The sequence below is a fragment of the Pungitius pungitius genome, chromosome 5 (assembly GCF_949316345.1).
Source record: "Pungitius pungitius chromosome 5, fPunPun2.1, whole genome shotgun sequence".
NCBI classification, from domain to species: Eukaryota; Metazoa; Chordata; class Actinopteri; order Perciformes; family Gasterosteidae; genus Pungitius; species Pungitius pungitius.
This window is the reverse complement of record NC_084904.1, coordinates 23,819,688-23,835,762: the sequence shown is the minus strand read 5'-3', so window position 1 is coordinate 23,835,762 and position 16,075 is coordinate 23,819,688. Positions and strand designations below refer to the sequence as shown.

The 16,075-nt window shown below is 52.7% G+C and overlaps 2 protein-coding genes across 3 annotated transcripts in view; both read left to right on the top strand.

Moving 5' to 3' along the window:
* Window positions 1-7: 7 nt before the first annotated feature.
* Window positions 8-11,829, top strand: dok2 (docking protein 2). Its single transcript, XM_037482841.2, has 9 exons — window positions 8-164; window positions 291-696; window positions 926-1,051; window positions 1,329-1,496; window positions 2,258-2,345; window positions 9,494-9,663; window positions 9,741-9,980; window positions 10,209-10,322; window positions 10,560-11,829. The coding sequence occupies exons 2-9, from the start codon at window positions 637-639 to the stop codon at window positions 11,277-11,279; spliced, it is 1,686 nt and encodes a 561-aa protein (XP_037338738.2). The 5' UTR covers window positions 8-164; window positions 291-636; the 3' UTR covers window positions 11,280-11,829.
* A 3,167-nt stretch (window positions 11,830-14,996) lies between these two features.
* The window catches only part of grin1b (glutamate receptor, ionotropic, N-methyl D-aspartate 1b), a 28,521-nt gene continuing 27,442 nt past the window's right edge, over window positions 14,997-16,075 (top strand). For both annotated transcript variants that reach the window (XM_037482856.2, XM_037482855.2), the window contains exon 1: window positions 14,997-15,447. In XM_037482856.2, coding sequence (XP_037338753.2) covers window position 15,447 — 1 coding nt within the window. In that variant the 5' untranslated portion in view covers window positions 14,997-15,446. The remainder of the gene's footprint in view (window positions 15,448-16,075) is intronic.

The window sequence follows — 16,075 nt, the reverse complement described above, 5'->3', positions numbered from 1 at the left end:
AAGGACACAAGGATGGGACAACACAGGACACGCTACTAGGAGGAGACAAGGATAAGACAACACAGGACACGCTACTAGGAGGAGACAAGGATAAGACAAGCCAAGGACATGGAGGATAGGAGGACACAAGGACAGGAGAACACAGGGACACATGTGGACAGCTGGTGAGTAGAAAAAAAGAACAACAGTCACAGCTGATGAGACGGGGTATATGAATAAAAGCTTTAAAATGTCTCAGAAGGAGGGAGGAGGAGTTCACACCATTAGTTCTGCTTTACATGTTTCAACAGGCTGACGACAGGAAACACAGATGACGTCTCTTTGCAACACTGAGACCACAGAGAAGAAGAGGACAGAGACGAGGAGGAAGGAGACTAGAAGGGAAAAGAAGAACACCATAAATAATCACGTTGAAAAGAAAAGGAGGTGAAGAGGAGCAAAGCCATAGAGGAGGAGGTGAACATCATCAAAAGGAGAAAGTCATTATAACGAGAACAAGAGGTGAGAACTTGAAGAGGAAGCAGAAAGTCAGAGAGAGGAGGTGAATAGTCAGAGGCAATACTAGCAGGAGGTGAGGAAAGTGGAGCACAAAGAGGAGAGGAGTGAGACAAGGAGAGAAGGAGCTGCAGCGTGGTCATGGAAGAGGACATCAGGAAACAAGGGATGCTCTACTTGCAGCAGCAGAGGTTTGGAAAGGTACGACTAGGGCTGACTGAACAATGCTAACACACCAGAGCTAATGCTACCACAGAGCTAATGCTAACCCAACAAAGCTAATACTACCACAGAGCTAATGCCAAGACAACAGAGATGAAACTACCACAGCACTAAGCTAACGCGGTGTGTGACGTAGCTGATGAGCAACAATGTTAATGTGTGTGTACGTCTGTGGTGTGTGTCTGTGTGTGTCTGTGTGTGTGCGTAGAAGTGGAAGCGTGTCTGGTGCATCCTCTTCAGAGAAAGTTCCTGTTCGATTTCCAGACTTGAATTCTTTGAGTGTAAAGATGGAGGAAATGTTGAGAAAAGTCGAAAGCAGCAAGAACACAAGAAGGTAGAGTATACTCTACTTTAGTGTAGTCTACACTTCTCTTGTTCACATACACCATCTTATATTCTACTCAAAGGTACTCCAGTACATGGTGTTCTACTCTACTGCCCTGTAGTATATATTCTACTCTCCTCAACTCTACTAATGTACTCTGGTGTACTGGAGTGCAGTAAACTCTGGACTCTACTGGACTCAAGTGACTGCTCTTGACTTCCTCTACTTCCATCACCTAGTGGTGTCATTTCTGTTACCGTGGCGATGAGCGTGTATGGGTCCCCAGGTGATCCGCCTGTCTGACTGCATCCGGGTGTCGGAGGTGGATGTGGACGGATGTCCCAGAGACACGGGACCCTTCCTCATCGAGACCACCGACAAGACCTTCGTCTTCGCTGCAGACCGACTGCAACTAGAGGCCTGGATACACAAACTGTGTGAGACTGCCTTCCCTGTGGGTACACGCACAGACACACACAGACATATGTTTTTATTTTTAATCTTCAGTCGTGTCATGTTGACTTTGTCCATGCTTGATGTCATCAGAGAGCTGATGCTCTAGAAGAAGTGGATTTTGTATAATGGAAGCTTCTTCTCTGGGGAGGAAAAGGGGAACTTTGTTGCCAGAAAGACAACAACGACCCTACAGCCGATCTCGTTGGTTCCCTTTGTAAAAGGGGTCAAAGCGTTGTGAGCTGGTTGGTGAGGCTATAAATAGCGCATTTGTCGCTTCCTCTTTCCGTCCCTGTGTGACAGGAAGTGCGCTCTCATGTGTACCGGCGGGTACCAGCTCTCAGCCTCTGCTCTGGGATCAGTTGGGAGGAGGACTGAGTCCACATGCTGCTGGTCCTCACAGTCCAGTTTGCAAACAGCCACCACCTGGTCACATGATCCCAGAACGCATGGTCCCCCTGTGCAGGTGGTCTGGGATCATGTGACATCTGATTTTGTCTTACATTGCATTAGATACATTGTGTTGGTCCAGTCGATTCAATTTTACTTTGTGTTGGGTAATATTATATCATATTTAATGAAATACATTAGTATTGGTATTATTCTACTATGTTTCGGTTTGTATTGTAACACATTTAATCCAATACATTTTATTTTTTGATCTTATTATTTTATGTATTGGTTTGTATTATATCATGTGAGTTGTTCTGCTTAGAGAAGTAAGATGTGATCGCAATGATTTATCGGATCAATATGTGACAGATGAAGTGGAGTGAGCCAAAGAGAGGAAAAGGAGTCCATGAAGAGGCCGGAATGGAGGACAACTCCCTGTACAGCGGCACTGAGACAGGTAATACTTCCTCCTCAATACTCTGAGAGTAGTCCATCCAAGTACTAGCACTAGTACTGTAGTCCAGTAGCAGTACTTGTACCTGACAGAAAAAAGATCAGCTGGTTTACCAGTAATATCTTAGTGTTAGATGTTAGGTGGTGTTGGGTGGTGTGTAAGGGTGCAGACACTGTGTGTGTGTGTGTGTGTGTGTGTAGTTGACGGCTACTTGGCTACTTCTTATTCTTTTATCTTCACAGGACAAACTTCCTGTTTGTTAACAGGAAGTTGAGAAGTGTGTTTCTTTGGCGTGTGGTTTGAAGTGTTTCCACTCATCCTCTGCTGGTTCCACTGGTTCTATTAGTTCTACATGTACTTCTGGTTCTACCGGTTCTGCATTTTCTATTGTATCTACTAGTTCTGCTGGTTCTTCTGGTTCTATTGGTTCTACAGGTTCTGCTGGTTCTTCTGGTTCTATTGGTTCTACTGGTATAAATGGCCCAGATTTTAAACAACAAACAATTAAGACTCCCACAGAAGAGTAGTGACTCGTCTTCAGGGTCCTAGCTTCCCCTCCACCCGTCTTCCTACTATTCTTTATATAGGAATCGGAAACATTTATTGTACTTGAGACATAGAAGGAATTTGACATGGCGGTTGGTGCATAACATTGGACAGTAAGACAATCAGGCAATGGACAACAAGACAAAAAAATGTTCATTACAGATTTATAATTAAATAGTATAAAATAGAAGGCCATAAGCTAGAGGAATGAAACATGGAACAGATAACCACGCTCTACATAACTGTGTGTGAGAGTGTGTAAGAGAGTGATCGTGGGATGTCAGTCAGTCAGGGGGGGGCGCTCTGTTGATGAGCCCGACTGCCAAAGGGAAGAAGCTGTTAGTGTGGCAGGAGGTCTTAGTCCTGATGGACCTCAACCTCCTGCCGGATGGAAGGGGCACAAACAGGTTTTGGGCTTGTAGTTTGTGAGGTGTTTGAAGCCTCTTTTAACTGAAGCAGAGTCGTTAGCTTGATGAACCTGTATTTAGACTCTGTGGACAGGTCTTTGTCCCCACTCCTAAATGCCTGGTCCTTCTGCAGACGTAGTTTCCTGAGTTCCGCTGTGCACCAGGGTTTGTCGTTGTTATAACTCACCCTGGTGCATGATGGGACACAGATGTCCTCACAGAAGCCAATGTAGGAAGTTACAGCCTCTGTGAACTCATCCAGATTGTGAGAAGCTTCCTGAGAACATCCCAGTCTGTGCAGTCAAAACACACCCGGAGGTCCTCTAGCGCCTCGCTGGTCCACTTCTTGGACCCCCTCAGCACAGGTTCACAGAGCTTTAGTTTCTGCCTGTATGCAGGAATCAGGTGGACCATGACGTGGTTGAGTGTCCCAGCGTGATGGGCCCTGCTTGCTGCGGTGTAGCAGTGGTCCAGCGCGATGGGCCCTGCTTGCTGCGGTGTAGCAGTGGTCCAGCGCGATGGGCCCTGCTTGCTGCGGTGTAGCAGTGGTCCAGCGCGATGGGCCCTGCTTGCTGCGGTGTAGCAGTGGTCCAGCGCGATGGGCCCTGCTTGCTGTGGTGTAGCAGTGGTCCAGCGCGATGGGCCCTGCTTGCTGTGGTGTAGCAGAGGTCCAGCGCGATGGGCCCTGCTTGCTGTGGTGTAGCAGAGGTCCAGCGCGATGGGCCCTGCTTGCTGTGGTGTAGCAGTGGTCCAGCGCGATGGGCCCTGCTTGCTGTGGTGTAGCAGTGGTCCAGCGCGATGGGCCCTGCTTGCTGTGGTGTAGCAGAGGTCCAGCGCGATGGGCCCTGCTTGCTGTGGTGTAGCAGAGGTCCAGCGCGATGGGCCCTGCTTGCTGTGGTGTAGCAGTGGTCCAGCGCGATGGGCCCTGCTTGCTGCGGTGTAGCAGTGGTCCAGCGCGATGGGCCCTGCTTGCTGCGGTGTAGCAGTGGTCCAGCGCGATGGGCCCTGCTTGCTGTGGTGTAGCAGAGGTCCAGCGCGATGGGCCCTGCTTGCTGTGGTGTAGCAGTGGTCCAGCGCGATGGGCCCTGCTTGCTGCGGTGTAGCAGTGGTCCAGCGCGATGGGCCCTGCTTGCTGCGGTGTAGCAGTGGTCCAGCGCGATGGGCCCTGCTTGCTGTGGTGTAGCAGAGGTCCAGCGCGATGGGCCCTGCTTGCTGTGGTGTAGCAGAGGTCCAGCGCGATGGGCCCTGCTTGCTGTGGTGTAGCAGTGGTCCAGCGCGATGGGCCCTGCTTGCTGTGGTGTAGCAGAGGTCCAGCGCGATGGGCCCTGCTTGCTGTGGTGTAGCAGAGGTCCAGCGCGATGGGCCCTGCTTGCTGTGGTGTAGCAGTGGTCCAGCGCGATGGGCCCTGCTTGCTGTGGTGTAGCAGTGGTCCAGCGCGATGGGCCCTGCTTGCTGTGGTGTAGCAGAGGTCCAGCGCGATGGGCTCTGCTTGCTGTGGTGTAGCAGAGGTCCAGCGCGATGGGCCCTGCTTGCTGTGGTGTAGCAGTGGTCCAGCGCGATGGGCCCTGCTTGCTGCGGTGTAGCAGTGGTCCAGCGCGATGGGCCCTGCTTGCTGCGGTGTAGCAGAGGTCCAGCGCGATGGGCCCTGCTTGCTGCGGTGTAGCAGTGGTCCAGCGCGATGGGCCCTGCTTGCTGCGGTGTAGCAGTGGTCCAGCGCGATGGGCCCTGCTTGCTGCGGTGTAGCAGTGGTCCAGCGCGATGGGCCCTGTTTGCTGCGGTGTAGCAGTGGTCCAGCGCGATGGGCCCTGTTTGCTGCGGTGTAGCAGTGGTCCAGCGCGATGGGCCCTGCTTGCTGCGGTGTAGCAGAGGTCCAGCGCGATGGGCCCTGCTTGCTGCGGTGTAGCAGAGGTCCAGCGCGATGGGCCCTGCTTGCTGCGGTGTAGCAGAGGTCCAGCGCGATGGGCCCTGCTTGCTGCGGTGTAGCAGAGGTCCAGCGCGATGGGCCCTGCTTGCTGCGGTGTAGCAGAGGTCCAGCGCGATGGGCCCTGCTTGCTGCGGTGTAGCAGTGGTCCAGCGCGATGGGCCCTGCTTGCTGTGGTGTAGCAGAGGTCCAGCGCGATGGGCCCTGCTTGCTGTGGTGTAGCAGAGGTCCAGCGCGATGGGCCCTGCTTGCTGTGGTGTAGCAGAGGTCCAGCGCGATGGGCCCTGCTTGCTGTGGTGTAGCAGTGGTCCAGCGCGATGGGCCCTGCTTGCTGTGGTGTAGCAGTGGTCCAGCGCGATGGGCCCTGCTTGCTGTGGTGTAGCAGTGGTCCAGCGCGATGGGCCCTGCTTGCTGTGGTGTAGCAGTGGTCCAGCGCGATGGGCCCTGCTTGCTGCGGTGTAGCAGAGGTCCAGCGCGATGGGCCCTGCTTGCTGCGGTGTAGCAGTGGTCCAGCGCGATGGGCCCTGCTTGCTGCGGTGTAGCAGTGGTCCAGCGCGATGGGCCCTGCTTGCTGCGGTGTAGCAGAGGTCCAGCGCGATGGGCCCTGCTTGCTGCGGTGTAGCAGAGGTCCAGCGCGATGGGCCCTGCTTGCTGCGGTGTAGCAGAGGTCCAGCGCGATGGGCCCTGCTTGCTGCGGTGTAGCAGTGGTCCAGCGCGATGGGCCCTGCTTGCTGCGGTGTAGCAGTGGTCCAGCGCGATGGGCCCTGCTTGCTGCGGTGTAGCAGAGGTCCAGCGCGATGGGCCCTGCTTGCTGCGGTGTAGCAGAGGTCCAGCGCGATGGGCCCTGCTTGCTGCGGTGTAGCAGTGGTCCAGCGCGATGGGCCCTGCTTGCTGTGGTGTAGCAGAGGTCCAGCGCGATGGGCCCTGCTTGCTGTGGTGTAGCAGAGGTCCAGCGCGATGGGCCCTGCTTGCTGTGGTGTAGCAGAGGTCCAGCGCGATGGGCCCTGCTTGCTGCGGTGTAGCAGAGGTCCAGCGCGATGGGCCCTGCTTGCTGCGGTGTAGCAGTGGTCCAGCGCGATGGGCCCTGCTTGCTGCGGTGTAGCAGAGGTCCAGCGCGATGGGCCCTGCTTGCTGCGGTGTAGCAGAGGTCCAGCGCGATGGGCCCTGCTTGCTGCGGTGTAGCAGTGGTCCAGCGCGATGGGCCCTGTTTGCTGCGGTGTAGCAGTGGTCCAGCGCGATGGGCCCTGCTTGCTGCGGTGTAGCAGAGGTCCAGCGCGATGGGCCCTGCTTGCTGCGGTGTAGCAGAGGTCCAGCGCGATGGGCCCTGCTTGCTGCGGTGTAGCAGAGGTCCAGCGCGATGGGCCCTGCTTGCTGCGGTGTAGCAGAGGTCCAGCGCGATGGGCCCTGCTTGCTGCGGTGTAGCAGAGGTCCAGCGCGATGGGCCCTGCTTGCTGCGGTGTAGCAGTGGTCCAGCGCGATGGGCCCTGCTTGCTGCGGTGTAGCAGAGGTCCAGCGCGATGGGCCCTGCTTGCTGTGGTGTAGCAGAGGTCCAGCGCGATGGGCCCTGCTTGCTGTGGTGTAGCAGAGGTCCAGCGCGATGGGCCCTGCTTGCTGTGGTGTAGCAGTGGTCCAGCGCGATGGGCCCTGCTTGCTGTGGTGTAGCAGTGGTCCAGCGCGATGGGCCCTGCTTGCTGTGGTGTAGCAGTGGTCCAGCGCGATGGGCCCTGCTTGCTGTGGTGTAGCAGAGGTCCAGCGCGATGGGCCCTGCTTGCTGTGGTGTAGCAGAGGTCCAGCGCGATGGGCCCTGCTTGCTGTGGTGTAGCAGTGGTCCAGCGCGATGGGCCCTGCTTGCTGTGGTGTAGCAGTGGTCCAGCGCGATGGGCCCTGCTTGCTGTGGTGTAGCAGTGGTCCAGCGCGATGGGCCCTGCTTGCTGTGGTGTAGCAGAGGTCCAGCGCGATGGGCCCTGCTTGCTGCGGTGTAGCAGTGGTCCAGCGCGATGGGCCCTGCTTGCTGCGGTGTAGCAGTGGTCCAGCGCGATGGGCCCTGCTTGCTGCGGTGTAGCAGAGGTCCAGCGCGATGGGCCCTGCTTGCTGCGGTGTAGCAGAGGTCCAGCGCGATGGGCCCTGCTTGCTGCGGTGTAGCAGAGGTCCAGCGCGATGGGCCCTGCTTGCTGCGGTGTAGCAGTGGTCCAGCGCGATGGGCCCTGCTTGCTGTGGTGTAGCAGAGGTCCAGCGCGATGGGCCCTGCTTGCTGTGGTGTAGCAGAGGTCCAGCGCGATGGGCCCTGCTTGCTGTGGTGTAGCAGAGGTCCAGCGCGATGGGCCCTGCTTGCTGCGGTGTAGCAGTGGTCCAGCGCGATGGGCCCTGCTTGCTGCGGTGTAGCAGAGGTCCAGCGCGATGGGCCCTGCTTGCTGCGGTGTAGCAGTGGTCCAGCGCGATGGGCCCTGCTTGCTGCGGTGTAGCAGTGGTCCAGCGCGATGGGCCCTGCTTGCTGCGGTGTAGCAGAGGTCCAGCGCGATGGGCCCTGCTTGCTGCGGTGTAGCAGAGGTCCAGCGCGATGGGCCCTGCTTGCTGCGGTGTAGCAGAGGTCCAGCGCGATGGGCCCTGCTTGCTGCGGTGTAGCAGAGGTCCAGCGCGATGGGCCCTGCTTGCTGCGGTGTAGCAGAGGTCCAGCGCGATGGGCCCTGCTTGCTGCGGTGTAGCAGTGGTCCAGCGCGATGGGCCCTGCTTGCTGTGGTGTAGCAGAGGTCCAGCGCGATGGGCCCTGCTTGCTGTGGTGTAGCAGAGGTCCAGCGCGATGGGCCCTGCTTGCTGTGGTGTAGCAGAGGTCCAGCGCGATGGGCCCTGCTTGCTGTGGTGTAGCAGTGGTCCAGCGCGATGGGCCCTGCTTGCTGTGGTGTAGCAGAGGTCCAGCGTGTTCTCCTCTCGGGTCGGGCATTTAATAAGCTGTTTGAACTTAGGAAGTTCGTAGCTGAAGGTTCCCTTTGTTAAAGTCACCGAGGACAATAACCAAGGAGTCGGGGTCATCTGTCTTTTTCTTGAAAAAAAGATACGGTTAAATACCATATGAAGTTAAATAACCATACAAACAGTGACGTGCGGTGAGGTTGGTGGCTGATGAGGCACCGACTCTTTCAAAGTCAGATTTACAAATTCAACAAAGTAGCATCAATTCACCATTCAACTGGCTGCGTGCTCTTACCTTGTAAATTACGTTAAGTCCATTCACCTTCTGGACAAACATCTCTATGACTTTGGTGTAAAAGTCGTCTTTATCTTCTTTTAGTTCCGTCTCTTTGTCTTGTGAGACATTATTGCTGGTCTTTGGTCGGTCCGATTCAGACTGTATGTTTTCAGTCTTAAAGGACTGATGATGTGCACTTGACGTTTGCTAACGTTACTTGACTGTTTTAGCTAGCACGTGCTAACGATGCCATCTGTCCGTAATACGTGAAGACAAACAACAGCAGAAGGAGCCGTGTGCTCAACACGCCCCCTTCAGGGGGACGGAGGTACTGACTCAGCCTCCAGCAGTGAGAAGCAGGAAGGGAGGCGCACAGTCCGGCTGCCTCCTCACCGCGTCTTCACTGCAGCGTTATGTCAGATTAACAGGACAAAAACACGTGAAATACAGGACCCAGACTATGGGATGTGGGGACATGTGATCAAACTGTACAAACATTACATTGGAGACATATAGACACAATAATTACACATGCTCAAATTGAGCAAAAACACGCGCCGCTCAACCGGGTTTATGAGGGATTGCGCAATCCGAGAGGAGGCACCGCACGTCGCTGCCGCCCCCCCGTATATCCCCGACACAAATTCGGCGATATTGCCCATAATAATCATTGGATTGATTGGAATCTAATCATTACCCTTCTATTACAGATCAGTGGAAAAATATATATATATATCTTTTTTTTAACATTTCATGATAACATAGGGGAGGCAGTGCCTCCAGTGACCGCACGTCACTGCATACAAAGATATGTAACCGTATGGAGGTAGCTAAACCGTATAAAGAAGAAGCCGCAGACGGAGGAAGTGACGTAAACAGAAGTAAACGTAGATATAAATCACCACATGCAACACTAAGAAGAAGTTTAATAGCTCACATGTCCATTTAAAGAGTTTCCATTTAAGTATCATTGGATATCAAGATTAAATGAATGTCCTGTAATCGTTCCATCTGGGTTTCATGAATCTGCTCTGGATGACGTCACTGTTGATCAGCGTCAGTGTGTGTCTGTGTGTGTCTGTGTGGGGGACAGTGCGTGACGTCAGGGTGTGTGTTCGGAGGACCGAGGCCTCGGAGAGATGCCGGCTGAAGGGAGACGGATTCCTGCGAGCCGACGTGGACGCTCTGCTGCTCCTGGGGAGGAACGGGGAGGAGTTGCTCACCTGGCCATACAGGTACCTGAGACGCTTCGGACGGGACAAGGTGAGACACACACAGAGCCATGGAGACAGAGTCAACCAGAGACACACGGACACTGACCCCCCCCCCTCCCCCTCTAGTCCACCTTCTCCTTCGAGGCCGGCCGGCGGTGTGACTCCGGCGAGGGCAGCTTTGAGTTTGAGACCCAACGAGGTAACTTCCTGTTCCAGGAGGTAGAGTCCGCCATCAACCGGCAGCGGATCTCCTTCCCTCAGAGACAGACGTCCTATCAGACAGGTCCTGAGACCCCTGAGGACCTGCCGCTGGTCCCAAACAGGACGCAACTCCGGGGCCATGTCCCACAATCCACTGCTGCTCAGGTGGGCTCACAGCGTATCTCGCCACGCTTTCAAAGTACTATTGCAATATTTTGAATCAAAGATGATTTATTGATTTTGGAAATAAAGTAAGTATGAGTTGATTACTTTTAAAACATGCGGAAAGACATGCTTTCAGGAAGTTTTAATAGTTTTTACTTTTTAAATGTTATATCCTTGGCTGATAATAAACGATCAATTGCAATAAATATCCTTGTTTTCTGTGTGCAGGAGGTTGATGGCGTCTACAGCATGGTGAGCCAAACTCCTCCCATACAGAAGAGTCATCACCGAGAAAAGGATAGCTCCTCCCCTTCACATCAGAAACCACAGCAGCGCCTCCAGGTCGGCACTATTCCAGACTATATATATATATATATTAATGAATGGTGTCGTGCAGACTGTGTGCCGCGCAGGGTAACGTTAGACGAAGTAGCCTTAGCAGCTAGCTTAGCATAGCAGCGGGGTTCTGTTCTGACTGCGGCTGGCGGCCGTTTTGTTTCCGCCGTCAACTTCCAGTTTACTTCTGTTTTTAAGTTCTAAGGCTTTTGACCTGATTGGTTCCGTCTCTTCTGTCTTCAGACCCGTCTGGAGCCCCCGGTGGAAAAAATGCTGACGGGTGTGAAGAGTTTGACTCTGGATACCCGCGGCCCCCTGCCCCCTCACAAGAACCAGGTGAAGATGATCTCCAGCCTCCCCCTACCCCACGCCGAGCCGGGCCCCCACCAGACCTACTCCCAGATCAACCTGCCGGGGGACAGCGCCTTGCCCCCCCCAGCTGCCATTCCTGTGACCCCACAGGATCCCGGCTACTCTCTCCCCTTCGACACCATTGGCGCGCTCTTGGTGTCCGACCTGCTGACCTTGGGTCAAAGGGCGGAAACCGGCACCGACCCGCTCTACGACAGCATCGACGAGATGAAGATCAGGAACGTCTTCCCAAGCGGCGACGCCGGGGCAGCTAACAGAAAGCTGGAACATATCTACGACGAGCCCGAGGGCTGCGCCGCCCCCGCCCCCCCTGCTTCCTTGTATGACGACCCGGAGGAGGTGAGGGGAGACGCCTGGAGGGTCATGGGGGCAGAGGCTGACCCCAAAGGTCACGAATACCCGTACAACCCCTGCGTTGACGACTATGCTGTGCCCAAACGCGTCCAGAGGGCCCCGCCTGCGGCGCACAGCACCAACCAAGAGAAGAAAGACAGGGAGGGAGAGGAAGAGGAGGAGGAGGAGGAGGAGGAGGAGGAGGAGGAGGGGGAAGAGTATTCACCATATACCAACATGATGGTGAAGATTGTGTAGAGGAGATCAGATGCTCCATCTGGTCTTCATTTTCGTCTTTGTCTTCAGCTCGTGTCTCTAGTCCAAATGTCCACATCCCCGTAACCTGAACCAGAGACCAGATGCTCCAGCTGCATTCTCCCTAATGTCCACCAGGGGGCTCCTCTGTGAGAAGATGATACGGACCAAGATGGTTCCACTGAGCATCCGTCAGAGCCTTTATTTAAGTAGCCTGTTGGCATGGTAGCATCATTCTCTGGACTCTGCTCCAGTTTGATGAAGCAAAGACTAGATGTTTACTTCCTGTATTAGTATGAAATGATCACAGCAGTGAAATATATCTTACTCAGCATCACTCACATCAGCTTCAACTCTTTAATGTCAGGTGAGAACACAATGTTTCCGGATGTCGGAGCGCCTTTGAATGCACCACGTGGACTTGGTGGAGCATCAGGCAGCTGTTTGCATGTTTATCAGGCACGTCAACCTGACTCATTCATCGTTATCAATTCCTCTTTTGTTCATTTTAAGAGGATATTTTGTAAAATAAAGAATCATTTGTTGAGAAATACTTCATGGTTGTTAGAATGAATCTGACCTCAGATCGGCAGTGAGCTGCTTCATCCAGTAGAGAGCAGCAGGAGTTTATCGTTCATGTAGCAAATAGGAGGGAACAAAGGAATCGTCTTCATTATCAACAGCTCTTTGACTTTTTATCTAATTTTGATTTCAAAATGAGAAATAAAATGTTATTCTTTGAATATGTTTCCCCTGATTTTGTGAAAAACTGATAAATATACATTTCAATATGTTGTGTCCTAAGAAGTCCTCCAGCAGTCTAGGCCTATAGCAGCTTAACTAAGGCTAGGCTAACCTGAGCCAGCCCTAAAGAGGTATCTGACCCCAGACTGAAGTGGAAGGCCTCCTGTGACGAGGTGTGTTATCATGTGACCCAGACAGGCGTCTTGGAATGTGTCAAGAGGGACAAGTGAAGGCATTTTGGTCATTTTTCAAAAAATAGGTTATTTATTCTTTTTGTGCGGCCCGGTACCGGTCTGCGGTCCGATGGTTGGGAACCACTGACTTAAAGGATTGGTTCCACGAGACAAACCGCTTGGACGGAGACACACAGTCAAGCAATTCCCTCCTGAAACTTAGCACGTGGATCTTCTGCTGGTGTGACTTTTAGTGGAGGTCATGATTCAGGCTGTGACCTTCCCTCTTCAGGGTTGGTGTGGTGGTCTCAGCTGGTCTCTGGTGCTCAAGCCCTCCACATCAAGCACAGCGCTGGAGACGCTGCAGGCTGCTGTGTGACTGTGATGCTGCCCGACACTTCAGACCGTGCAACCAGCTACACACACACACACACACACACACACACACACACACTGACATGCCCCCCCCAGGGACTTGGCGCACTACAAAGGCGTCCCAGCATGCATCTCTCTGTTCGCTTTACAACACGCTCAGCTGGAAACAAAAAGAGCATCATTGAGTGTGTGTCTGTGTGTGTGTGTGTGTGTGTGTGTGTGTGTGTGTGTACTCGCTGGCCTGGAAGCTGAACTCTCTCCTCATGATACTAAGCACCAGAGAGATGAGAGAGAGCTTCTACGTGTCCTCATTCCTCCTCCCAGCCGAAAGCAGCACAGTGATGTCGATAAGAAGCTTCCACTGACAGGCTAAAGCTAAAAGATGGATTTTAAACTAATAAACAAACGCTAAAAGACGAAAGTTGACAAAGAGACCCTAACATACGGGAGCTAATAGAAGGAGGCTAACATACAGAAGCTAACGGACCCAAGCTAACAGACAGATGCTATAGATGAAACATTTCATTTTTCTAAATATACAATTGTTACCTCAAAATATCAAATGTTAGCACCATCATGACATTTAGCATATTCATTCATTCATATAACGTAACCTTGTTCCTGCCAGATGAACTGAGGGGATTTTAAGAATGTTAATGACCACAGGTGTGTCATCTTGGAACTGAAATCACATGACCTGTCAAGCTGACGTAAAGGTGTAGAATCGTTTTCATAAGCCCCGCCTCCTCCATGTGTAACCGTAGTGTGTGTTAGTGATGAGATAAATCTGAGCAGAGAGAATGGGGGAGGGGGGGAGCGGTGTGACAGCCCTGTTTCCTCGGCAACCAAAGTAAAGATGTGGGGCTGCATCCCTGTCCCCGTGGCAACGGCATGCTGGCAGCAGAGTGAGGACAGTGATTTAAAAACAGAAAACCCCACAGAGGAAGAAGAAGGAGCTCTGATTGGTGTCCTGTCTCTGGACTACAGAGACACATGTTGGTCTGTCTGTCCGACTGTACCTGTCTGTCCTACCGAACCTGTCTGTCCTACCGTACCTGTCTGTCCTACCGAACCTGTCTGTCCTACTGTACCTGTCTGTCCTACCGAACCTGTCTGTCCTACTGTACCTGTCTGTCCTACTGTACCTGTCTGTCCTACCGTACCTGTCTGTCCTACCGAACCTGTCTGTCCTACCGTACCTGTCTGTCCTACCGAACCTGTCTGTCCTACTGTACCTGTCTGTCCTACTGTACCTGTCTGTCCGACTGTACCTGTCTGTCCTACCGAACCTGTCTGTCCTACCGTACCTGTCTGTCCTACCGAACCTGTCTGTCCTACTGTACCTGTCTGTCCTACCGTACCTGTCTGTCCTACCGAACCTGTCTGTCCGACTGTACCTGTCTGTCCTACTGTACCTGTCTGTCCTACCGAACCTGTCTGTCCTACTGTACCTGTCTGTCCTACCGAACCTGTCTGTCCTACTGTACCTGTCAATTCTAATGAACCTGTCTGTCCTACTGAACCTGTCTGTCCTACCGTACCTGTCTGTCCTACTGTACCTGTCTGTCCTACCGTACCTGTCTGTCCTACCGAACCTGTCTGTCCCACTGAACCTGTCTGTCCTACCGTACCTGTCTGTCCCACTGAACCTGTCTGTCCTACCGAACCTGTCTGTCCTACTGAACCTGTCTGTCCTACCGTACCTGTCTGTCCTACTGAACCTGTCTGTCCCACCGAACCTGTCTGTCCTACTGAACCTGTCTGTCCTACCGTACCTGTCTGTCCTACCGTACCTGTCTATCCTACTGAACCTGTCTGTCCCACCGAACCTGTCTGTCCTACCGTACCTGTCTGTCCTACCGTACCTGTCTATCCTACTGAACCTGTCTGTCCCACCGAACCTGTCTGTCCTACTGAACCTGTCTGTCCTACCGTACCTGTCTGTCCTACCGAACCTGTCTGTCCCACTGAACCTGTCTGTCCTACCGTACCTGTCTGTCCTACTGAACCTGTCTGTCCCACCGAACCTGTCTGTCCTACCGTACCTGTCTGTCCTACTGAACCTGTCTGTCCCAGTTGAAACCTGAAATAAACTGTTGACTCTCTGATGTTGAACACCCTCATGATCACTCATTGACCCTCAGGATCCTCTGCTGATGAAGACCATGTGACATGATGGAACGCTCCAGAACATGTGGATCTTGAAGTCAGATTCATGGAGTTTATGTTTAATAGATGATTGTATTGAACTCATTCATGATTAAATATTTTAAAACATCAATAAATAATCGGATCTGGATACAAACAGAAATAATTGATTAAAAATGAATATTTCATTTTAATATGACATTCACAGTGTGGCGGAATGTGAGCGTGCTGCCACGAGCACTTCATTAATTCACCGGAGAAGGGGGGGGGGGTTGTGCACGCGCTCTACTGGCCGCACGCCTCATCTCTTGCGAGCCGAGAGCACGCGGGCGCGAGCGTCAGCTTCCAAGGACGCACCGCGGGCACGAGAGCTTCAGGTCGTCTGAAAGTCCGCGAGCATCAACGGGCAGAGAGCGGGAGGCGGGCACGAGCTTTACAGGTCGACCTGATCAATCGATAAATCCCATTTATTGATTTTCTCTTTGTGTTGAGTGAAGCGGCGCGTGAATCAACAACAGCTCATCACCACAGAAAAAGACACCCCGGGACACGGTGACGTCAATTTATTCAGCGAGAGGACACGAGACAGAGAAGCCAACCGGAACGGGACATGTGACGGTACCGGGCCGTTACCGGGAGCAGCGGGAGGAATCCCCGGTAAACACATCTCAGGCGGGGACAATCAACAGGAGAGGCTCGGTACCGGAGAGCTGGTTCCATTAGGAGCAACAGTGAGTGAGATGTATCTTCATCATCATCATCATCATCATTCATATTCATGGCTTATTTATTAGTCGCTCGTCATCACCTTTAATAAATGAAATAAATAATCAAAATAAATGAGGATTGTTGTTCACGATGTGTTTGTCCTCCTCTTCTGCTGTGGATTAAATGTCAGATTATATTTTCTGTTGCGTAACTGTCAAAGAAGATTAAACCATGAGAAATTCAAATATCAACGTTAGATAAGAGTTACGGTTTCTGGAAATCACTAAAGTCACAATACTACGTAAAGGAATAAAGTTGTTTTAAGACCCAATCAGATTGCAGGATCAGACAGTGGCGTGCAATCAGAAAACAGGTTGTGGGCGTGGCTTCACCTTGTTGCCTCACAAAAACATGATTGACGTCTGATAATTTGAGGTTGAAGCGATGTGATTCGCTCACTGGTGAATATTTCATTTTCACCTTTGGCAGTTTGCTGTCTTCTGATTGGTCGGAGAGTGTGACTTTCCAGTTTGTTGGGCCTCAGCGTTGTATCAAGGGGACGTTGTCATGGTGACGTCTTGTCGGTCCATATTGTTTCCTGCCCTGATTGGCAGGTGTCAATGGTCTTATTATGTTAGTGATAGTTTGTCT

Excerpts from the sequence above, each read along its gene's own strand:
- dok2 (XM_037482841.2), top strand. The coding sequence starts at position 637 with ATGGAAGAGGACATCAGGAAACAAGGGATGCTCTACTTGCAGCAGCAG. Across the intron at positions 1,052-1,328 it reads AGCAGCAAGAACACAAGAAG|GTGATCCGCCTGTCTGACTG; the intron begins GTAGAGTATACT and ends ATGGGTCCCCAG. Across the intron at positions 9,981-10,208 it reads CACAATCCACTGCTGCTCAG|GAGGTTGATGGCGTCTACAG; the intron begins GTGGGCTCACAG and ends TTCTGTGTGCAG.